General features: G+C 37.0%; 1 protein-coding gene across 7 annotated transcripts in view; it reads right to left on the reverse strand.

Moving 5' to 3' along the window:
- The window catches only part of cit.L (citron rho-interacting serine/threonine kinase L homeolog), an 87,253-nt gene that overhangs the window by 51,736 nt on the left and 9,989 nt on the right, over positions 1-25,528 (reverse strand). For 5 of the 7 annotated variants that reach the window (XM_041566304.1, XM_041566307.1, XM_041566298.1 and 2 more), the window contains 8 exons: positions 22,624-22,771; positions 21,059-21,234; positions 19,843-19,944; positions 17,100-17,242; positions 14,032-14,125; positions 13,388-13,591; positions 10,614-10,767; positions 2,135-2,318 (listed from right to left, as the gene is read on the reverse strand). In XM_041566304.1, coding sequence (XP_041422238.1) covers positions 2,135-2,318; positions 10,614-10,767; positions 13,388-13,591; positions 14,032-14,125; positions 17,100-17,242; positions 19,843-19,944; positions 21,059-21,234; positions 22,624-22,771 — 1,205 coding nt within the window. Of the gene's footprint in view, positions 1-2,134; positions 2,319-10,613; positions 10,768-13,387; positions 13,592-14,031; positions 14,126-17,099; positions 17,243-19,842; positions 19,945-21,058; positions 21,235-22,623; positions 22,778-25,528 lie in introns of all 7 variants that reach the window. The other 2 variants (XM_041566318.1, XM_041566317.1) reach the window with 1 other exon arrangement.

Consider the following 25,528-nt stretch of genomic DNA (forward strand, 5'->3'; position numbering starts at 1 on the left):
TGAAATTTTTCCTTGTCTTACCTCAATATGTCAGATTGCAGATCACAAGGAGATTGCATATTACTTAAAATCCTATCTATACTGTTACGAATCGAATGTGCAAAAATTTTGCTGGCATAAATACTGAAAATTGAGCAGCATATTTTCCCTATACAACTGTAGTGACGAAAATCTTAACTTCTAGGAAATTATGTCGATAATGAAATCCAAAAGTGTCTGCCTAAACTTTATAATGCTAGTTCGCAAAACTAAACCTGGCGAAATTCCTCTTGGTGAAAATTTGTTCTTGAGCTCTTGGTAAATTGGTATATAGATGTAAATGTTCACCAATGAGATGTTAAAGGGATACTGTCATGGGAAACGCATCAGTTAATAGAGCTGCTCCAGCAGAATTCTGCCCTGAAATCCATTTTTCAAAAGAGCAAACAGATTTTTTTATATTCAATTTTTAAATCTGACATGGGGCTAGACATATTGTCAGTTTCCCAGCTGCCCCCAGTCATAAGACTTGTGCTCTGATAAACGTCACCCTTTACTGCTGTACTGCAAGTTGGAGGAATATCACCATCCCCCCCCCCAGCAGCCTAACAACAGAAGGTAACCAGCAGCTCCCTAACACAAGATAACAGCTCCCTGGTAGATCATGACCAGCACTCAATAGTAAAAGCCAAGTCTCACTGAGACTGATTCAGTTACATTAAGTAAGAGTGATAACAGTCTGCCAGAAAGTAGTTCCATCCTAAAGTGAAGGCACAAGTCACATGACTTGGGGCAGCTGGGAAACTGACAATATGTCTAGCCCCATGTCAGATTTCAAAATTGAGAAATGGATTTCAGTGCAGAAGTCTGCTGGAGCACTTACTTACTGATGCGTTTTGAAAAAAACATGTTTTCCCATGACATTATCCCTTTAATTTAACAAAACTTTTAGTAAAGTGATGATGATGTACCAAACAATCATTTTTGGCAAACACATTCTATTTTTACTTTTGCCCTTTAGAAAACAAGTCTCTCCATTTCTATTAATAAAACATCCAGTTTCCACTACTCAGCCTTAAATGAATTAATACAGCTTATGTAAAAGGGTTAAAGCTTTCAAATGTTAGCATATCCATTCACAGACACACCCATATCGATAGTATAATCTTTAGAAAAAGCAGTGCCTTGCACATCCCCTTGAAACATTCCGTGTTTAAGCATTGATCATAAAGTAAATGGGTTAGTAGTCATGAATTGCATTTGCTCTGTCAAATCTAAATTTAAAAATGAGTGTTTCAACAGAGCAAAACATTAGCAGCTTGCTAGCAAGGTAACATTATGGCAGGCTACATTTCAGTAGTTGTGTAAATTCTGCTGCTGTAGGAACCATGCAGATGAACAGCTTGTATAGAATATCAAATTATTGTCTGGTCCATTTAACCGCTCCCTCAATTTCTAATCAGAACACTACATATTCCGTGCCATTTGGACCACTATGCTAACGCACAGTGCTGTTTCCCTGCATGTTTACCAAGATAGCCACAGAGTGGATCCACCCTTTCTGCATAAAGTTTTTTTTTTTTTTTTTTTTTGCTTGTCTTACATTCTGGCATAAATGTATGGGAACATGGATGGCAGTATTAATTCGGCCTGAACAAACAAGAGTATACGGTATGCCAATGAGATCTGGCTGCATTTGAACACAGTTTTTAAATCAAGGATTCATGTGATTCCAGCATGAAAGTTCTATAGGAATTGATGAGATGCAACATATTTCAGCTTTCACGTTGAAGTCCTGGCATCATCTGTAGTACTAGAGTGTAGTCATTAACCCGCTATATGACTGCTAGATCGCAGGCATATTGCTAGTACTGAAGGGTTATTGGCTAGTGAGAAATATTATTTCAATTATTTCTAGTAAATGTTAGTCTTTATGAGACTCTTCCTTTTACTGCTATGATTCTAGGTTTCACTCAAGGACCCAAACATCCACTTATAGATTCCCTACATCTTGCTATATGTGAAAAAGCAAAGCTGCATGTTTACGTATTAATGTCAGCAGGGGTAGTGTGATGCAGATAGACTACAAATAGCACAGCAGGCCACATTATCATGCATTCTAGGACCATGTCAGTTACAGAATTTTCTTACTTACTCAGATTTATTAAGCAAGCCCAGAGCCTTTATGAATGAGAACCCCACAAATGGCAAATCGTCACCCGAGAAACCTGCAGAATTCAGCTTGCATGAAGAAGGTAAAATCCGCAAATTCTTCTCCGGTTCATCAAAATTTGAGGTGTCATCATCAGACTTTAAGGTAGGAACGAACGGAGGAGGAGCTGGTCAGAATGAGAAAGATTTTGGATTACAAGCCAGAGAAGAAACCTTCATCATTAGCTGCACTAGCACTGCAGCCCCTGTTCTCCCAGGAACTGGCAGACTGAGTCACTGCTATGAAATCGTATTACAGCAACAAGATATTAACCCTTCCATCTCCAGGGCTTCTCTCTGTATCCCATGTAAATATCAGCACAGATTTTAGCATCATTATTATTTCATCAATTAAAGCAGAAACATGTATTCCAATGTCTCTCCTTCAGAGTGGATTATACATTTTAAAGAAATGCATTCAGCTTCCATATTGGACAGTTCCATCATTAGGGCAAGAATGAAAGGTATGGGAAAATTTAGCTTTGCAGAGTAGAATATATGCAGATAAAAGCCAAATATTGAGAATCCATTTATTTTATGCAGAATTTACAAGTGACATTGCAGAGGTGGTGGTGTGGTGGGGGGTGGAGGCCATGTTTACAGAAAACAAGCAGTGTTTCCAGAGAGAATGAAGAGCTCCTCATCTAGCAGTCTGAGCAAGCACTGTTGTGTGCAGGAAACTCCGGTGTGCTAATACCGTTACCATGGAGTCTGAAGAAAATCTCCCTCAAGCCAATAGGATATGAACAGAAATGTTCACACTCTATATGGGCTGGCCCCCAGCTTGTTTATAGAATTTAATTTCAGTTATGCCATGTTTCAACCCAATTAAAAATGTTATAACTGATTCGAGGAACAGCAAAATCTTTCTGACATGACAGTGATCGAACAGTAGACTTTATGCATTTTACTAGACAAATTTATCTAACAACAGATAGGAGTCCAAGAAATAGCCATTTTCGTGCAAACATTTGGGACACAGCAGCTAATTTCTGCACAGCGAGCGGGAACAATAGGGGGAAAAAGGCAGCACAGTCGGCCCAAGGAGGTTAATTTAAATTTGAATGAATACCACCATCTGCAATTCATTCTCTTGGCATCACCCTAATTATGCAATTGAAAAAAAGCCTTCTCAGCAGAAATAATACAGCTAGCCACATGTATTGTATGCAAGTTAAAATTCATCTACTTTCTAATAAACCAGTGTGTTATGAGCTGCCAGGCAATATTCAATAAAGGGTTGGATAATCTTTATTTCTCCAAATGTAAAACTAAAGCTCCCAGCACAGGTGGAGATTCAGTGAGTTATGCTGGAAGGACTACAAATTGCTTGCATTTTATTTGTAAATGTAGATGTGCATACCTGAGTTGCATGAGGACTTTTGACAGCTACCATTTTGTTGAAGCAAATGCTGTCATTTCAATTCTTTCTAAACTATATGGACAATTGTTTTTATATTCCCTATTTCATTTAAATAATGCAACCAAACAATGTGGATAATTTAAGCAGTAACCCATATAAAGAGTGCTTGGCAAGAAGGACTCCATAAAAATTAAAATGATTTCTCTAATTTTGATGTGGCTTTAAGAAACAGAAGTATTTTCACTCAATCATTGGTACATTTTTTACAGAAGATGCTTGACAAACGGTCAATTAAAGGAACAGTAACACCAAAAAACAAAAGTGTTTTAAAGTAATGAAAATATCATGTAGTGTTGCCCTGCACTGGTAAAACTGATCTGTTTGCTTCACAAAGACAACTATAGTTCATATAAACAAGCTGCTGTGTAGCAATGGCGGAAATTGAAAAATGGCTGGGAATTTCTCATCTTAACATTCTGGCAAAAATTATGATAAAAAATGGTTGCTTTATCAACCAAAGGCTTTGTACCCACAAACAGTGGGGTGGAGTATTGGGTAAGTATGTGGCAGATAACTACAGGTGTCAGTAGCAAGTCAGACCCGCAACGGCATTTTGGCTCCCTCATCCAGCCTTCAGCATGCTTTTAGAAGACATCAAAAATCAGTTTTGGGTTTATGACATTTCTGTGTTTAAGGGCAGCAGGTGGTTGGCCAGAGAACAGCTTTGAGCTGGTTAAAATGTGAGGTATGGATCTGGGTCCATCGAGTTAGAACCATGCAGGTAACTATACAAAATACAAGGGAAAAACAGCACTTGGTAATTGTATTACATTCAGCATGGCACCTAATAATCTCGGTACAGACCCACAGAGCAGAATGAGATTACAGGTGAGGTGTAGATCAAGAGGTAATCCATTTACTGACCCAAATAAATATCAGTACTATATTAGAAGGGATCAATACATAAAAAATTATTTTATTCTCAAAGGGTTATATAACAAGGTATACTCTACACATTTCAACCACAGAGGGTCTTTATAGGGAAAATAATAATAATCAGTTTCCCTGTTAGGGTTTTTTTATGATGTAACCCTGCTGAAGGTAGGCTGCAATGAGTTTTAATGAGTTTTTTTGTTTTGTTTTGCTATCTCTTCTAGTATAGTCCCTTCAGCATAATAACTGGGGCAGCATAACTCGTTGGTTAACATGAATGCAATAAATATGGCTTGTGAATACTTGACTCCTGCCAACAAAAGCCACAATAAAAGGGTGAAGGCAGGGGCGCTCCACCAATGAGGCGAGTTGAGACACTCGCCTCAGGCGGCAGCGCCCCCCTGGTTGCCAGGGGCGGCAAAAATGCCGCTCCTGGTAACTAAGAGCCGAATTTCCGGTTTTCAAACCGGAAATTCGGCTCTTCTAGTGCAGAGAGCGCTATTGCGCTCTCTGCACTAAGCGTCGCGGACCGCCCCTGCCCTCTCCGGCGCTATAAAGGTTAGTGCCGTGGGGAGGGGTGGGGGCGGCGAAAGAAGGCCGCCTCAGGCGGCATTATAGCCAGAATCGCCCCTGGGTGAAGGGATGGAGTTAATCCTCTAACTTGCAAGGACCAAACATAGAGCAGTTTTCATTTCATTGTCTACTGTGTTCAGCTCAAGAATTTACAAAATGCATATTTGTTTTGTGGGAAAAAAAAAAAAACCCGGCAAAAAGCATGTTCAGCACAAGCCCTATTCATTCGACTTGTGTTAAACAAGGAGATATACTGTCCCTTTAAGTGTAGAAAGCATTAAGAGGGGCAGAAAATTGGATTGCTGCTCACACTCAGAATTTACAGTGTTAAGCCACTACTACCTGACTTTGGAAGTCTTACAGGTATGCTGAGCATCCCTTTGCATGCTAATGATAATATTCTAAAATACTTGTCATGGTATCATGGTAGTAAGATACAATACAATTTTTACATGATTTTTTTTTACAAAAAATAAGTCCAGCACAGTCTAGAGTCCTGCGCGGGTCCATTTTTTGGAACCTGTACCCGACCTGTACCCGCAACCCAGATCCGTATTCTTACCTGCTTGGATCCGCTACCCGACCCGCAGGTACCTTATCCGCAACCCGATGACCAGCATCTATACTCGCACCCGGAACTTCTACCCACAGGGTACAGCAGGTTTTTGAGGGTAACCTGTGGGTAACCGACCCGCTGCAGGACTTTTTTTGCTATAACGTCAGATGCAGGCTGTCACCCTCACTGCTAAGGGTTGATACCAGAATGTATTATCTCTTACATTATCTCTTGAAAACACAGCAGAAATTGCAAAACTTAATTTCTTGTGCCAAAAAACAGGAGACTTTTCGAAGTGTGGAGATTTCTACCAAGAAGTGGTATAATCCATACATTAATGCTAAATTGAGAATGTTGCCATAAAACACTGGGTGTGATGTTGGACCTTTAAATCTGTCCTCTGTCCAAGCAACAGTGTATGCTTGATTTTCTCACCACAAGTAATAGGCTGTCTGTTTTACTGATTTATTGTGTTGGTGAATGGATATACAGAAAACATGCACTCTGGAGAGGCCTGTGGACATTTTCAAACTATTCTGCAGTGATCTATTCAGAACAGAGTTAAGTGGCTTTGTGGCAGGGGCGAGGTTAATTTAATAACACAGAGGAGTTTTCCTGCTCTCCAGTGGAGTCCCTTCTTTATGATTTCCACCATACAGGAACACAGGACATGTAGTGTAGTATCAGCTGTTATGTAACAGATCTTATAATGAAGAAGTTCCAAAATAAGGAGAGTATAGCTTACATGGACAAAAACAGGAGGCCACCAAGTAGCAAGCGAATAAAACAAGTTCATATACAACTGGGTGCTTTGATGCAGTGGACTGCCACACCATCTCCAGAATATATACTCAGAAATAACCCAGGATTAGCACCAACAACCCCAGTCTTAAGCCCTAGTGCCACCAATCAAGTGGTCAAGTTCCACAATCATCAAAAGCTCCACTATTCTAAATCACACTATTGGACCTATACACGTCCCTACACATGGCAATTCTGTACATTAGCCAACCACTTGGCCCATGGAATGAATGGAAAAATACTGTATGAGGGGCCATACACAGTATGGCAACTCATCTTGCTATGGTTACTGGCCAATGCAGATTTAAGACAGAGATGCTGGTACATTCTGTCAGATGTTTAGTATAGGTATGGGACCTGTTATCCAGAAAGCTTGGAACCTGGGGTTTTCCGGATAAAGGATCATATCCTAATTTGGATCTTCTCATAATTTGGATTTTCATACTTTAAGTCTACTAGAAAAACATTGCTTCCAATAAGGATTCATTATATCTTAGTTGGGATCCAGTACAAGGTACTGTTTTATTATTACAGAGAAAAAAGGAATCATTTTTTTAAATTTGGATTATTTGGACAAGATGGAGTCTATGGGAGATGGCCTTTCTGTAATTCAGAGCTTTCTGGATAATGGGTTTCTGGACAATGGATCCTATAGAAGAAACATTCTTATGTTTTCTCGGTTTCCATGAAGTTTTTGGGCACCACTCCCCAAAAGCAACTTCAAATTTCATGATATAACTAGTTGAGACAAATAAAATCAGAGGATCTATTGTATGTTGCATGTTTGCACTGGGCTAGGGAATGATGGCCCTTCCTCTACACTCTATAACATAACAGTGGAAATATGTAGGGCACCCTATACATGAAGGCACTTGATTGAGAAAACATCAGATATAGATCCCTGAACTGGCAACAGCAAATGCCGTTCTAAAACATAGAAAATTGCAAAACTACTCAGTGGAACATTTTCAGTAAATGTAATTTATATGAAGGAAAAAAAACGGTATAACTCAGATAAACATCAGTACCAGATTAAAATACATTATAGCAGGCTTTTAGCTCAACTGGGAGCCAGAAACCTGAAAGTTAAAGGAGAACTAAACCCTTAAAAATGAATATGGCTTAAAATGCCACTTTTTATATACTGAACTTATTGCACCAGCCTAAGATTCAGCTTCTCAATAGCAGCAATGATCCAAGACTTCGAACTTGTCACAGGGGGTCACCATCTTGGAAAGTGTCTGCGACACTCACGTGCTCAGTGAGCTCTGAGCTGCTGTTGAGAAGCTAAGCTTAAGGATTGTCACTAATTATCAAGCAGAAAATGAGGTTGGCCGGTAATATAAGCTGATGCTACAAGGTTGATAATTACATTCAAAAAACTCATAACTACCTGGAGGAGATTTCTTGTCAACATAGAGGTCATCAGGTCAGTGGGAACATTACAGTCAAGCACAAACTATTCTCCCCTGCTTCACTATTCTCAGAGTCCCAAGCTTTCTAGTGACAAGAAAGTTTAGCCAATATATCTTCATTTTTTATTGTAAAGGATCCTTCAGCATCCCCACCCTCATATGTGTGCATATGGAAAATGTCAGGTGTCCAGACTAAATTAAAAAATCCTATAAATACTGAAACTCAAATGGAAGCAAGGTTCTAGTAAGGTATAATCATAACACTACCTGAGGGGCTCAGATTAAGCATTGACCCACTAGTTTAAAGGGTTAACTGAAAACAACATCTAATCAATACAATTCAAAGAAACAAGTGTGATTAAAAAGAAAAAACACAGACACAAAACACCCTAACATTGCTGCAATGAGATGTTTATTGTGCTCAGGGTCAGAAGCAATATAACAGGCTGCTCCCAAAACAAACTGAGGTTATCTTGGAGAGATTCTGCAAATTACCTTGACTCATCCTGCCTAGGTCTCATTTTATGCCAGTGGTACATTGAAAAAACACTACTTCCTGCTTTTCAGCTCTTTAAGTCTGAGTTAGTCAGTGACTTGAAGGGGGGCCACATGGGACAAAACTGTTCAGTGAGTTTGCAATTGATCCTCAGCATTCAGCTCAGATTCAAAAGCAACAGAGATGGCCCATGTGGCCCCCCCTCAAGTCTCTCATTGGTTACTGCCTGGTAACCAGTCAGTGTAAACCGAGAGCTGCAAAGCAGGAAGTAGTATTCTAGCTATTATGTTAGACATCCAGTCACTCCAGCCTTTATACATTACATTTTTGGCTAACTAATTATATTAGAAACATTTTTCATTTTGCACAGCCTATTTACCCAGTTTTTATTTTTACACTAAACAATTCCTTTAAGAGATGCATGTCTATCAAATACAGGTATGGAACCTATTATTAAGAATGCTCACAACTAAATTTTGATATTTAGCCATATTGAATGCATACACAAAGTGATATTTCTTATGGCTAATTATATGTAAGTATATTTCAATATAATTTAATATATATAGATATATTAATTGTACATTAAGAACGTGCAATATGACAGTATAGGAACAATGGGCCTATTACAATAAATTATTTGACCATTCCAAATATAATTTAACCATGAACCTTCAGGAGGGGTCTCTGGCCAAAAGTTAGGCATCTTGACAGATGTTTTATTTGCCTTAGCACAAGCAAATTATTACATAAATAACCAGATTTGGAAGTTGCACGTTCTGATATTTATGTCGCTCTCTTGTACATATGGACATATATCTCTCTCTCTATATAGACAAAATACAAGAGATCCTCTGCACTCAACCCATTATTAATATATTAGGACATTGAAACATTTTGTGCCTTAAGCTACTAAAAATGCCTTACCCTTTAAACAAAACAGGGATTGTTTGTCCATATAGTGTAATATATTTAAGATGGCCAACTACGTCAAAGTCATCCCTGGTATGGCCAATCCTATACTCAACTTGCATCTGATTCATTAAGAATTCAATTTATTCATTATAGCAGTTGGCCAGCTAAAATATATTGCATATTGATGGACAACCAATCCCTGTTTTGTTTAAAGGGTAAGGCATTTTTAGTAGCTTAACGTGATACTGACACTAAAAAACTACTTTTTAAAATATGAATGCACATTAAAAGTTACCTATAGGTCATGTTGAAAGCATTGTGCGAATACTTTATGGCAAAGTTATAAGTAGCTTTCAAAGGCAATATTATGATAGATGTAAAAAAAAAAAAAAAAGTTTAATTTCTGGTGTCAGTTTCTCTTTAAGGCACAAAATTTTCAAAGACCTTAATATATTGATAATGGGTTGAGTGCAGAGGACCTCTTGTATTTGTCTATATGAATTTCACAACATATAATATAAAGATGCTGTAATAGTACACAAGATCAAAGATAATATGTTGTATGGAAATTTGAAGTCTATGGGGCACATTTACTTAGCTCGAGTGAAGGATTAGAATAAAAAATACTTCAAATTTCGAAGTATTTTTTTGGCTACTTCGACCTTCGACTACGACTTCGAATAGAACGTTTCGAACTAAAAATCGTTCTACTATTCAAGCATTCGATAGTCGAAGTACTGTCTCTTTAAAAAAAACCTTCGTCCCCATAGGCTTTCTAGGCAATTTATTAAAATCCTTCGAACGATTATTCCTTCGATCCTTCGATCAAACGAATTGCGCTAAATCCTTTGATTTCGATATTCAAAGTCGAAGGATTTAACTTCGAGGGTTGAATATCGAGGGTTAATTAACCCTCGATATTCGACCAATAGTAAATGTGCCCCTATATGTGAGCACAATTCTTGTGGGGGTGGGTTTATAAGGCTTGCACATTGCTTGTGAAGTTTGCAATTCAGAAAGTGTCCCTTGTGCCTCAAAGCATATTGTGTTAAAAATATAATTAATTACAGTAAAGACAGTTGGCGGCTTGTGCTTTTTCCACTTCATGATACTACAGATGTGTTTTCCCAATGGTGGGCACACAGTGGAACCTCTCGAGCAGCATGGTGTTTTGGGGACCATTTGTGTGTGACTAGTACTTAAAGTTTCCAGAATACAGACAGTAAAAGAAGAATCACAAATGCAATGTATCAATAGGGTAATTTACCTTTTACATTTACTGTGAAAAATATTTTTCTGTTATGAGAAATGTAAGTTTAAAAACAAATAACATTTTTAGTACATAAAAAGTCAGCCTTGCTGCATACTCACTGTTTCGTAAGTTATCCCAGTCTGTTTTAGAAAAAAATGGATGACAGCAAAGATCTTCATATTTCAGCCTCTCTTTTTGGCCACAGATCAACGACTGAATCAGATCAAGAAAATTACTGCTAAGTTTCGGCTCTTCTGGGAACTTTAAAAACCGCTGCAAAACCAAAAAAAACATATATATATATATATATATATATATACACGTACACACAGAGAGAGACACACAAATACAAGAATCTTTTGTGGTCACAGCCTCATTGCACCCCACCTAATGTTTTTAAAAATTAGTGGTGAGCACAACTTTCCCTTGTTTGAGATATATACACACACGACTGCAGTTTAGCATAGAAACAATCACCCACTTTCTATTCATTCATAATGGATTTTAAGAAATGCATTTATCAATGGGTGAAAGTTCTTCATTGGAAAGTACACTTCATAAAATTCCATAGAAATAAAAAAAAAAATTTGGGTGAGTTTTTCTGTGGTAATATCACATTTTGATAAATCTGCCCCTTAGAGTTAATGATACAGAAAATAAGGCTGCCCTTTAAGTCTATGCAAAATTTAAGTATTATTATGTGAAAAATGATGTCCTTTACTGGCATTATAATAAATGGAACAAAAGTACTAATATATAAACACATGAAGCCCTATGATTGTCAGGTTGTAATTAGCAAAGCTATGGTCAGCAGCAACTGGGTGGTTGCAAGAGACCATAGTCAAACTATTAAGACCATGCAGGAAAGAGATTCTGTAAACTTGCTATTGTACAGTTACGATATAGTGGCCAACGAGGATTTTCTGAATAGATTTATTACTGTACTGTACTGTACTGGGGTTTACAATACTATAGGGTTTATTCTATCAGGTCCTGGCCCCTTGTCCACATTAATTTTGTAAAAACATGTAAGTACTGTATCTTGTGTCTGCCACTGACAACTTGTTTGAGCAGAGACACTAGTACCTTTACAGGATGGATTCTGTCATCATCATCATCATCATCATCATTTATTTATATAGCGCTGTCAAGATACGCAGTGCTTTACTGCAGTTATAGCAAACAGGGACTAAATGGTGGCTAACAGACAAGGATTACAGAGTACAATAGGGTTTACAAACTAAAAGGTTAGGGTACAATTGAGACAAAAGGATCATATAAACACTTTGTCATTTTTGATACAGCAATGATTAATTAAGGTACAACGAATAGGCCTCTTTAAACAGATGGGTCTTTAAGGAGCGCTTGAAAGTTTGGAAGGAAGGAGAAAGTCTGACAGCTTGTGGCAGAGAGTTCCAGAGAAAAGCAGAAGCCCGAGAGAAGTCTTGTAGACGAGAATGGGCAGAAGTGACCAGAGGAGAAGTGAGGCGAAGATCAGAAGCAGAGCGTAGGTTTTGTGAAGGAGTGTATTTGGAGATTAGAGATGAAATATAGGGAGGGTCCCTATTATATACATTAAGGAAAAGAATCCAATCAGCACTTTTGGTTTTCAGTGTCTTTGTAACCAAAATATCTACATTTGAAAACATTTGGCATTCGACTTTGCACATGAAGCAATTTTTCATTTACCAGGATTCTGCTAGAGCAGCACTATTAACTGATGAAAAAATAAACAACTTTTTCCACAACAAAATCTTTTTAAAGCCATTGTGATTTTGAAGTAATACTAAGCATATGTAGGGCTAAGTATTGTAAATTTGTACTGTTGATTCGTGGAAGTGATTTGCTACCTTAGTGTTTGCATGGTAGGTACACAATTTAATTTAGAAAACTCTATTGAGTAACCAACCCTGCCAAATAGTTTGTGTAAATGTCAACTTTGTAATGATCTGAATGTAGACAACAAAAATTACATCTTAAGAGTGTAGGGACTTAAAATGCACACGTCTGCTAGTAGTAGTCTAAATGGAACTAGTCTGTGCCTCCATCTTCTGTTTAGTCCCAGGAATCCCTTGCTCCAACCCTCATGATGTGTGCATGTGCAGTAGATTACATTTTTACTCAGAAAGGTTTTTAGCTTCACTGCGCATGTGCACCGGTCAGGGTAGAGGAAAGGATCGCATCAAAGGAAAGAGATGGTGATGGAACAGAAGTACTGGCACAAAGTTTGAGTTAAGCAATTATATTATCATTGAAAGGGTGAGTAACAAATTGGCACCTGCCAGTAATAAAGAATTTTCTTACCCTTTAAAAAACTGACACCAGAAATTAAACGTTTTTTTTTTACTTATATCATAATATTGTCTTTGCATGCTATCTATAATTTTGCCATAAAAGTATTTGCAGATTCTATTACATTACCCATCTGATCCCCCATGTTCCTCTATGAGGAAGCTGCCATATTTGAGCTTCAGCAGTCTGTTAGCATTAGAAACTCTGACATGTTGAGAAGGGACAGTCAGGTTGACAAAACAGGCTTAAGAACTTCAAGTAACGATTACTTACAAAAGAAGCCCTATCAGTGAAAAACCATCAACATGAGCTATAGGCAACTTGATGTACATTAATATTTTTAATCATATTTTTTTGTGTCTGTATCACTTTAAGGTTTTCCACAACCTACTTTCCTTTCTGTTTGATCTAGATTTGATATATCTAATAATCCAAAAAGAACGACACAAGCAATGACATTCTTGTTTAATAGACTGCAACTATACTATATAAAAATTCCAGGTCAAGCAGATGGACAGCTGAATTATGAAGCACCAATAAACATAATATACCATAAAAGATACATACAAAAGGCCACACTGAAAAACAAATGTACAGGTACCTGAAAATTCATGATGTTATTGAATGTTTTTGTTGAAGTCCCTTCTGTGAAGGGTGATTTTCCATACATCATTTCATAGGCAATAATACCTAAAGACCACCAGTCACATTCGGGACCATATGCTGATTTGCCATCTCCATTCATAACCATGAGAACTTCTGGAGCCATGTAATCTGGAGTACCAACCGGAAGCTTTGCATTCACCTTTAACAAAAAGAGTTATTTTGAATTGTGGCAATTACTTATACACCTCTGTACAATATTAAAGACATAAATAAAACTGTTGAAAACGGATTCTGCCTTTTATTTTAATTACAAGATATTTTAGTCTTTGATATTTTAGTCTTTGATATTTTTATACATGAATATGGATATTCAGAGCAATTGTTGGTATTTGAAGGTAATTAAAATTACTCAACCTTTGTTAAACTCTTTGGATAGTTAACTTCTCCTTATCTGTAAATCTGACACACATTAGGAGAAGGTAGCTTATACAAAGGTCTCTCTGCCCAAGAAACATTGAAAATGTGCTTTCTTTAGTGGCAAATATTTTTAATACAGGCACTATTTACTCAGCTTAGGTGGGACCTGGGGATATATTGGCCAAATAATACTGGGATAAAAAGAAATTTCTATGTTCTTACGGTCTTGTTTGCTGTAAGCTTTGCAGCTGATCCGAAGTCAACAAGCTTAATGTGTCCAGTGCGGTCGATAAGGATGTTTTCAGGTTTAATATCTCTGCAAATATATTGCAAAACAACAGTTGACCAAATAAAATTTGAATCTTAAAGAACGGTATCAAAATAAGACTGCAATGTTTCAAAACTGATTAAAAAATATGCCGGCACACTGAAAATGAGCAGTAGACCTTCCAGTGGTACACCTGAATTTTTCTTAGTCAACCCTTATTATACCAGATATGGCCTTCCCCTTAATTCACATTGAGGATACAATCTAAATTATATTCCATATAGTTAAAATGTATTTTTAACCTAGTAGTAGAAGAATAGATGAGAGTTTTAGTTCAGAGCCGATAACCAATGCTTCATCTTCATGGTCATACAGGCTCACAAGTAAAAATTCTAGCAATACTGGTACTTTTACAAGCACCTTTTGCCTCTTGGTCCCCTGGGAGCCATAAACATTGCCTCCCCTGAAACAATAGTCAAGTAAAAACTATTAAAATAAATAATAACCTGCCTAACACAATATCTCTGGTGCTGCCTTCAACTACATTCATAACACTAAACCCCTTCCCAATATGATTTGCCATTAGATTGGCAGACGTTTCGCCACTTTGCTTTGTTGACTTGGATCTTTGGAGGACAGAAGTCTGCTACAAAGTTCAGTGGTTAAAGATGAAGATATTAAGAAAAAAACGGAATAATCCACGTTTAGTTAGTAGGATGTCATATTACTATAGCATTTTACGGTGTACAAGTCAGAAGTGTTAATTTACAAATTTACTAATCAAAAAGTTTTTTCCTTAGCAGTTGCATCACAAGTGTCTGTGCACTTGTGTTTTGTGGGTAGATTGGGGAGGTCATTAGTTAGAAGAAAGATGTGAAGTAGTGAGCTGGTACATTTCTATGTGTGTAAGTAAGTAATACTTTTAATTCAAGCTTCATCTCATCAAAAAAAGAAACTTCATAAAGATAATCAGTTAAATTGATTGGCTTGCCTTATTTTACGCAATTTACCCCCCAGTCTACGAACTAGAGGTAAGTGTGGGCACATACACAAGTGCCAAATAGCTTTCATGATATGCTCTAGGGCAGGCATGTCCAAAGTGCAGCCCGAGGGCCAATTGCGGCCCTTTATCAAATTTACACTGGCCCTCAGCCTCCATCATGAAATTAATAATAATGTGGCCCCCCAGCACAGTGAAATCAGGAATCACATAGCCGTAGCAGTAATATTTGGGCACATTAGTGAAATGATCTGCCACTTGGTCTATACTGCTGCTTGTGTGCTGAAGGTGTTAGCAATACACACATACTGGCACATAGTGACGCGCCGCTCTCACATACTTCTTTAGTTTACTGTACTGGCACATCACTACTTCGATTGCACCTTCAGCCCTAAAGACGCATGCGAGAGTGGCGCATCACTATGTGCCAGTACGTGTCTATTACTAACACCTTCAGCACACAGGCAGCAGTATAGACCAAGTGGCAGATCATTTCACTAATGTGCCCAAATATTACTGCTACGGCTACCCGATTCCTTGTTTAAATGAATTAAATGATGTTAATGGTTCAAAGAATGTCAGGCTAAATGGTCGCCCCCCACACATTTTCACCTCACCAAATTTGGCCCTCGTTGCAAAAAGTTTGGACACCCCTGCTCTAGGGCTAGGCAACATGAGAACATGGACCATTGATGTATTAGAGCAAACTATCCTTTTTAAAAAAAACAGCACAAACACAGAGCAAGACAGATTGCTGAGAGGGGGGGAGTGAAGGGTAAATTGATTATTTTTGAACAGTAGAATTTTGTCTTTATTTAAAAAAAGCTTATTTTAGTTGCCCTTTTAATGTACAGCTGCACAATAACACAAACGTGTACCGTTGCCCACAAAAATTTTGCGCATGACCGTGTAGGATTATGTGCAAGAATCCCTCTTTGTGTCATAACTGCTAGAGAGCCCCTAGAGTCTAAAAGGCAGAGGAAAAAGCAACATGTGGAATTCAGGTTTTGCTAGCTGCTGATATACTAGTGTGTATGGGATATGGACCAATGGAGCCTTGAAGTAATACCCTGGTGGTACACCTAAAGATAAAAGGTAAGCTGTCCTTTACAAATAAGCCCTACAATCCAACACAGCAGAATGCAGCTATAACAAATATATCACAACATTTGGTTTGTGACATTTTTATGTATATTTGCAACCTTCAACATATAAACGTTCCTTCAACCAAGAACGATAAGAGTTGTGATCTACAATTCAACTGTAAAAGGCAGTTTCTAAGTAGATATAAACTGATTTTGCTTGCCTCAGCATCTTTAGGTTTAGGCTTACCTATACTTTTCAGCTGATGTAAACCTAAAAAAAACAGTGGCACAAAGACTATGCTCTTTCTAAAAAATAATTAGCAAGGGTAATAATTTAAGCAAAGCATAGAAAGCTAAAAAAAAAAATACATACCAGCTAAAATTTAAATTGTTTTTCTTTTTTTTAGACACTCTAAAAAGTTGAGATTTTTTAACCCGTTTTGACCAAAAAAAATAACCTTGAAAAAAAATTTTCATGGAAAACTTGAACCTTTATAAATAACCCCCTAAAAGTAAATTCTGAGGTGAACCTTTTCTTTAGCCCTGTAAAGGTAGTAACCCTACAGGGTTTCTGTTGGTAGTCGGTACAAGATTAGGCAATTTATTCTGCTGTAGGAAGCCGATCGATCTGTGGTGCTCGATGGAAAAAAACCGGGCCGGTGTCAGGTAAATAAATGTGATCACTTGGGGGTGCCTAACATTTGCACTCCCAAATAAAAATGACTTTCCTTCTTCTTTAATAGCAGTTTGTTTAGTCTGTTTTTGTTGTAAGTTAGTTTGTTCTTACATTTCGTGAGTATAACAACATTTTTCATAAATTACAAAATAATAATGATTACCTATTAATTGTAAAGCAACAAGGCAGGATAGTCATGCAAGTGAAATTAATTAGTTGTGTTCATGTTTTAACACCTGTGTAATGTCTCATCTCACTCACCTATGCACATAACCCATTTGATGAACACTTTGAATTGCAAGAACTAATTCTGCTAGATAAAACTGGGCCATGTTTTCATCAAACTGTTCATCATAGCGATTCATGAGTGCAAACAAGTCTCCTCCTGGCTGGTATTGCATAACCTGCAAAAAGTTAAAAATAGGCATTTAGAAAACAAGAATGAAACCACAGACACATATTCCAAAATGTTTCAACCGCTATATGTGGTGATTTATGGCATATCATTAGAGAAGGCAACCAATTTAAAAAATGTAAATATAAGCTTTTAGACTGGTTCAGGTGCTGTGCTAGAACAAGAGATAATGTTAACATTTCACAAAGATCGGTTGAAAAGTAAGACAAGTCAAGATATATAGCATTATCCATCAGGGTGGATTGTTACAGAGGAGACTAGATATAAGAATAGATACCTCATTATTGGTTTTGGTAAACTGAAATGACTCACAGAATCAGGAAGGGTTTCTTTATGAATATAAGAGCAGCAAAAAGGATTCTCTGTCAGTTAGTGGTTATTACTATAGGAAAATTATGTTTACACTTTTATTTACTGTAAGTTATTGGATCTATTAACTGCTTAATTGCCACATATAATAGAACCTATGCTGGCTGTAAAGTAAGCCTACTCTGTGCAAAAGGGTAACATATAATTACTTTCCTTGTATTCATTATTTATTAACTTACCGTATATACTCGAGTATAAGCAGAGTTTTTCAGCCCCCAAAATATGCTGAAAAACTCTACCTCGGCTTATACTCGGGTCAAGCGCAAAAAACGGTCGCCGGCGTCCAAGAATAGTCGCCGGCGTCCAAGAATAGTCGCCGGCGTCCAAGAATAGTCGCCGGCGTCCAAGAATAGTCGCCGGCGTCCAAGAATAGTCGCCGGCGTCCAAGAATAGTCGCCGGCGTCCAAGAATAGTCGCCGGTTGTCCAAGAATAGTCTCCAAGAATATTCGCCGCCATCCAAGAATAGTCGCCGGCATCCTAAAACGAGACGCCTGCACCTCCAATGGGAGCAGAAACCCTCAATTATTTTGCTGCATTTCTCACCCTAGGCTTATACTCGAGTCAATAAGCTTTCCCAGTTTTTGGAGGTAAAATTAGGTACCTCGGCTTATACTCGGGACGGCTTATACTCGAGTATATACGGTAATTAATCTAGTGGCAACACATTTCTGTAGTGCACACTACAGAGATATTTCTTCAGTCACTGTCTCTTTGAAGCTTACAATCTAAGGTTAACCAAAGCTGACATTGGGCAAACATACAAATTCTCTGAAACAGGGTTAGGGTCAGAAACTGACTCAACATTGTAGAAGTGTCATCCTCTTGACCACTGTACCAAACTTAATATTATGTGATACAGTGAACACGGGCTTACTAATATCAATAACAGACAGTGCTCATGGGTATATTTTATAAACATATTTATAAAAAAATAAATAATGAAAGATTTAAAACAAAGAGAAATAAAGCATATGAAACAAATTGCCAACTAAGTGTAGGCAGCTACTATTCCCCTTATTAATAAGTCACCAAATATAGCTTTAAAATAGAAGGAAAAAGTACCACCTATGGTAAAATCCATCCAATTAATATTAAAACCTTGCTTATTAACTGGAGACAGTATTAACTCATAGAAAGTAAAAACATAAATTCATAAGCAAAGCAAGAAATAACAAATAAAGACTTTAACCAGCTTAAAGTGAAGTATTGTTAAGGTGGCCATAGACGTAAAAATTAAAAAAAAAAAAAAAAAAGATCTTTCCAAGAAAGATGGTTCGTTTCAATACACACGTGTAGAGCTGAATCGTCCGATATACAGGTAGAAACAATAGAATTCTACCTGTATCTGACGATTCAGCACTAACAATGGCCAATGTTTGGGTGCCTTCAAAGGGACCCGATCAAAATTTTCTGTCCAGCCCGAACAACGAGCCGATCGATATTCAAGTCTTCTGCTGATATCGGCTCTTTTCCCACCAAACATGCACCGAATATCATACAAAAATTTGTTTTGTACAAAATTATCTGTGCGTCTATGGCCACCTATAGTCCATGTTTTAACTGTAATAAGATCTAGATGTCCATGTTTCACTGTATGTTTATGAAGAACTGGGGAACCCCCTATTGTCCCAAAACAGATAATGTGCTACTTATCCTAAGCAAATGTTAGACCTTATTTATTTAATAGGAGTATATGATGGTTCAGTGGATACACAAGTTAAGATAGGAATCAGTTGAGGTACTGTATGAAGGGTCAGTGGTATAATACATGTGAAAGTTCATGAGTTAAGATGGGAATCAGCTGAGATACCAAACAATGAAATTAATTAGTGAGACCATCTGATGATCAGAATAAGCAATAAACAAAAGAAAAATACAAGCAGCACTTTATATATTTTGTGTTTTTTGAGACAGTCAATTGAGCTGCTATAACATTTAGTTTTTTGATTCTACAAGAATTTTTGGCACAGTCTTCAATTATGAAAAGACAGGTTCTAATATAGTCTGGAGGAACACTCCTACATACATATGAAAGATTCTGCATTTCCTAGAAACTTTGATCTATGCCATGCCGTGTAGTCTGCGATAGACCACAACATCACACATCAAGATCAAAGGTGAATGGCAGTGAAGAGGTTAACAGAACTTCCTCAAATTGTTCCTGTATTGTGCTGTTTTCACCTGTGCTTCTTCAGTCATAATTGAGAAAAGTCACTTACCAAATACAAATGTTCTTTGTCTTGAAAGGCATAATGCAATTGAGGAATCCAAGGACTGTTATGATGGCTTAATATATTTCTCTCTTCTTCAAAAAAAGAAACCTACAGAAAATGGTTGCACCCAGCAGAAAAAGAAGATATTTTTTCCTTACAAAGATTGATCAAAAATGCATAAAAAGGCTTTTACAACAATTTTTTACAATTACAAATAATTTGTTTTATTACTATAGAGAAAAAGGAAAACATTTTTAAGATTTTGTATTATTTGGATAAAATGCAGTCTATGGTAATTCAGAGCATTGTGGATAACGGGTTTCCGGATCCCATACCTGTAATAGTATGGAAAAAAGAATGGGCTGAAAATCATTTGATTCAGGGAATCAGCTTTTTTCCTCACTTCATCTTCTCATGCAAGCTTTTAAAGGAACAGTTCAGTGTAAAAATAAAAACTGGGTAAATAGAAAGGCTGTGCAAAATAAAAAATGTTTTTAAATTAGTTAGTTAGCAAAAAATGTAGTGTATAAAGGCTGGAGTGACCGGATGTCAAACATAATAGCCAGCACACTACTTCCTGCTTTTCAGTTTTCTAACTCTGAGTTATGTCCCACATGGGACATAACTGTTCCGTGAGTTTGCAACTGATCCTCAGCATTCAGCTCAGATTCAAAAGCAACAGTTATGACCCATGTGCCCCCCCCCCTCAAGTCACGGATTGTTTACTGCTTGGTAACCAGGGTAACCAGTCAGTGGAAACCAAGAGAGCTGAAAAGCAGGAAGTAGTGTTCTGTTATGTTAAACATCCAGTCACTCCAGCCTTTATAGATTGCATTTTTGGCTAGCTACCTGTATTAGAAACATTTTTATTTTGCACAGCCTCTCTCTTTACTCAGTTTATATTTTTATACTGAACAATCCCTTTAAGATCTATTGCATTGCTTGATTCAGACAAGATGCTTTTATGCATAGTAAAAAAAAAATAGCAGCTCTCTTGTCCCTACTGAACACATATTCAGTATATACATATTTAGTTGTACCTCTTTAAGAAGCCTTTAAATAGACTCCAATAAGGATTTGCAGTAGGAGCCAGATTGTTCTATGGCATCCAGTAGAGGATGTTGCTCGACAAGATATATAATTAACAATACGTAAATGAATTTACACCAGGGTTGTTAAAAATTAGGCATGAGCCAGCTACACAAAATAGTTTACTATATACCTGATCTTGTGCAAGGAGTGCTTTCTTCTTCATCACTTTCATAGCATAGATGTCTCCCGTCACTCTCTCCTTAACTACATGCACCTCTGCAAAATGACCACGTCCAACAACATTCTTGATTTCAAAGTCTTTTACACTGGGTTGTAGCTCTCGTAACTCTGCAACAGTGTCAGAGTCTAGAAAAGAATCATTTAAATTTGAGTTATATTATACTGTACAACCAAACTTCAGAATACTGGGAACTGGGTGTTTCCAGATAATGGATCTTTCTGTAATTTGGATCTTCATATCGTAAGTCTACTAGAAAAGCATGTAAACATGAAATAAACCCAATAGGTTGGTTTTTCTTTCAATAAGGATTAATTATATCTTACTTGGGATCAAGTAAAAGGTAATGTTTTATTATAACAGAGGAAAAGGAAATCATTTTTAAAACTTTGGATCATTTGGATAAAATAGAGTCTATGGGAGCCGGCCTTTCCGTAATCGGGGGCTTTCTAGATTATTTATACATTAAGTCTACTAGAAAATCATGTAAACATTAAATAAACCCAATAGGCTGGTTTTGATTCCGATTAAAATGATATCTAAGTTTGGAAGAAGTATGAGCTACTGTTTTATTATTACAGAGAAAGTTTTTAAAAATGTGGATTATTTGGATAAAATGGAGTCTATGGTAGGCAGCTTTTGCGTAATTTGGAGCTTTCTGGAAAATGAGTTTCCGGATAACGGATCCCATACCTGTAGTATATTTTCACAAGAAAACAAAAACAACAGCTACTATCCAAAAAGGTAGGTAATTACTGACATTATTTTGATAGATATGATGGGTTTTAATACTTCTACAGCATCTTTTTTATGGATTAATATAGCCAATATAACTAGAGAATATTAAAATAAACTATTAAATTGGAAACAGTTTGAAGCCTTTTAACTGCATATCAGTTTTATGTGCCAGAATCTCAGTATTTATTTTAGAAAAAAAATGTAAGCTCAATTATTTTTTTACTAGATTTTGTGCTGTTTTCTAATGTATTTTAAAGTATCCTCAACATATTTTTCATTGTTTGCCTCCCCTTATGTACAATAATCCTTAAATCCAGTGCAATTTGTCTAGTGTGGTTTGATTGAGATGCAGCAAATCTAGGATTTCATTCAGGTTTCTATCACTTATTGCAGGATTCAGATATAGTAATATTGCAAATGTTTCACTGAACCAATGTTTGTGAAGGTTTCAGTATTCAGCCAAATATAAAAATGATGGATTAAGTTGCTAAAAATGTTTTTGTGACACTCATAATTGAAATGGAAGGTAGTGTTTGAAAAAGTGCTTGCATTTTCTATTTAAAACAAAACATGAAATTATTTATTTTTTTAATGCTACAAACATGATTGGTCCAAATGTTACTAAATAAGATGGTTCTTCCATGTCAAGTGCAGCAGATTGCAGAACCCACATCGCTAAGGTGAAACACATTAATCTTACTGTAAAGGCAGTTATTTGACAGATCAAAAAATTTATATTTTCAACAGTAGTGGAAAAAACAATAATGGAAGAGACTTACACTTTTTTACAAAGCTGGATACATGTTTAATCTTCATCAATGCAGGATTGCAGCATTCTTCATAAAGAGCAAATAACGAATCTAAAAGACCCTCTCGACTCAGGACATTTAATTGTTGTTGAAAAGGAAACTGGCATGATGACTTTCCCTGAAACAAAAACAAATAGACATATCAGCATTAGCAGAGATTAACACTAACATAGAGGGCAAAGAAAACAGCCCCAGCAGCTTGGGGGAGGCCAAGGATGATTGCTATCAGTGAGGTTCCAGATTTATGTGTGAAACCAGTCAGATCAGTATTCTCCTCAGGCTGTTTTGACAGCCGCTCAGCTCAGCTTTATTTGTAAACGTCCCAGCCTTACCTGTCATAATAAAAAACTTTCCATAGGCATAGAAGCACACAGTTCTATTGGTGTCTGGTAAAAGTTCTATATTATAATATGCAAGGGTAAGCTAAGGCATAAGACATTTTATCCCCCACTATGGCAACCCAGGCCAGGAGTTAAGTCTTACTGGGGAGAACACAGAATATTGCGCAAAGTTGAAGAATGGAGTAGACTTCTGGTTTCTTCTTTGCATTCTGAAAATTCAGTCCTTACAACTCGAGGAAAAGTACCTATGAAGTTTAAGATTCATTATGGTTCGGTCCAGCTTCGTAACTACAGAGGAAGCAGAAACGGCAGCTGCAGGGGAGCCCAGGAAGTATAGGGGCCCCATGAGGCACTAATTCATACAGTATATATTTTCAATAAATACTGGTAAAACAGGTCTATGTGGTATAGGGCTTACTAAAACATTAGGATTATGCCCTTTCTTAGAGTACCCACATAGATTTATATTACGTCTCTCTACAGGTTAAGAAAAAAACCTATACAGTTCAAAGGAGAATTCGATCTAATTCATTTTCCACAACTCCTAGGCCACTGTCAATTACTGCTTTTTGGTAAGACACTAAAAAACAACAAGATGAGCCAGTAATATCTACAAGTTTTTGGTGAGAAAGGAAAAGATTTATACATCCAACTACTATTAGTTCCTTTAAACAAATGCAAAGAGAAGCACAGTTGAAAATCTAGTGACTGTCAGATATTTTTGCTGACCCAGCAGGATCTCTGAATCAAAGGCACATAGTGTTATAAGCTTATGTACTTAAGTGCTACAGTAACTGTACAAATTAACTTTAAGGTAAATTTAACTCCTTTAACCTTTTTTTAATGACAAAATAAAATTTGACATATAACAATATAAAATGGACCCATAGTCCTAATACACAACTGGTCCTCAATTTTTTCTTTAAGTCTACTAAAAAATCATTTAAACCTAGGACTGTTTTGTCTTCATTTACGATTTATTATACTTCAGATGGGATCAATTACAAGGTACTGTTTTTACAGAGAAAAAAGATATTTTTAATAATGTGAACAATTTGATTACAATTAAATCTATGGGAGATGGCCGCCCCGTAATTTGGAGCTTTCCTGAGTTTACAGATAATGGATCCCATACCTGTATTACTCAATATCTGCCCGTGTATGCACACTTGCCAAAACTCACATTTAAAAGTTTGCTATGGGTTACTGTGCCAGTGCAAATTTGCATCTATGTTAGTAAATAGAGATTTTTAGGAGTCACATAATGCATACCTTTTTTGTTTCTAGCTGTTCCAAAGCATGAATGTGACAATTTGCATTTTCCTATAAGTCTGTTGCACCCTCTAAACAGAATTTAACTTCAATACTGGTAAAATCTTTTGTTTCTTTCTTTTAAGTTGCAATTGGTTATTGTTAAATTCTACACAAACACTATTTCAGATCTTGGATTGCACCTGTCTCTAAATAAGACTGAGGGCTTTAAGCCAACGAAAGAGCACTCCAATGAGAAGACAGAGAGGCTCATTTAGAAACACTGGGCAAATCTGCACCTGAGCAGTAACCCATAGCAACCCATCAGCTTTTTTTCAGCCAGCTCAAGGATGAACACTGAAAGCAATCATCTGACTGGTTGCCATGGGGTACTGCCTAGGTGCAAATTTGCCCAGTGTTTATAAATAACCCCCTGTGGTTTTTAGGAAATTTTTTTTGGAAGAAAGTGTTTCTTTTAGAGTCATATACTCATACTATTAGTGGTTACTTAAGGTTAAAGCAAAAAATGGTTTGAAAAAATACATTTAATTCAAAGATTGTATTAAGAACCCTTTCGTCATTAGCTAGTGGTTATTTATGTAAGGTATAAAGGCCCCCTTCAAAACAGCACTTTTGGTGAATGGTTACATCTTCGACACAACTATAGCCAACTGCCACTGTGGTCTGCAATGTACAAGAAAAACAAAACAGCCATTATGTGAGTAATAGAACAGGTTAAAAATGATGATCGGGTAAAGGGGCATTCGTGGATAGGAGGAGAAAGATTAAGAAAATGTTAAATTGCAGTGTTCCCTCCAGAAAACAAACCAACATGTGGAAAAAAATTATATATTTTACAAACACAACAAACAGTCCTATCAGCTTCAGTATTAAATCTTCTACTCTACGCACTATGCGGGGGCACAGCTGAGACAGAGATTAGCTAGACCAGGGATCCCCAACCTTTTGAACCCATGAGCAACATTCAGTAGAAAAAGGAGCAACACAAGCTTGAAAAATGTTCTTGGGGTGCCAAATAAGTGCTGTGATTGGCCATTTGGTAGCCCCTATGTGGCTTGTCAATCTAAATTGAGGCTCTGTTTGGCAGTACATTTTGCCAGGAATTCAAAAATAATCACCTGCTTTAAGGCCACTGGGAGCAACATCCAAGGGATTGGAGAGCAACATGTTGCTCACGAGCTACTGGTTGGGGATCCCTGAGCTAGACAGTGGAGGAAATTATGTTGCTAAAATAAAAGAGCCAGCGCCAGAGGCACGGGAGA

The sequence above is a fragment of the Xenopus laevis genome, chromosome 1L, assembly GCF_017654675.1.
Source record: "Xenopus laevis strain J_2021 chromosome 1L, Xenopus_laevis_v10.1, whole genome shotgun sequence".
In the NCBI taxonomy this organism is placed as follows: domain Eukaryota; kingdom Metazoa; phylum Chordata; class Amphibia; order Anura; family Pipidae; genus Xenopus; species Xenopus laevis.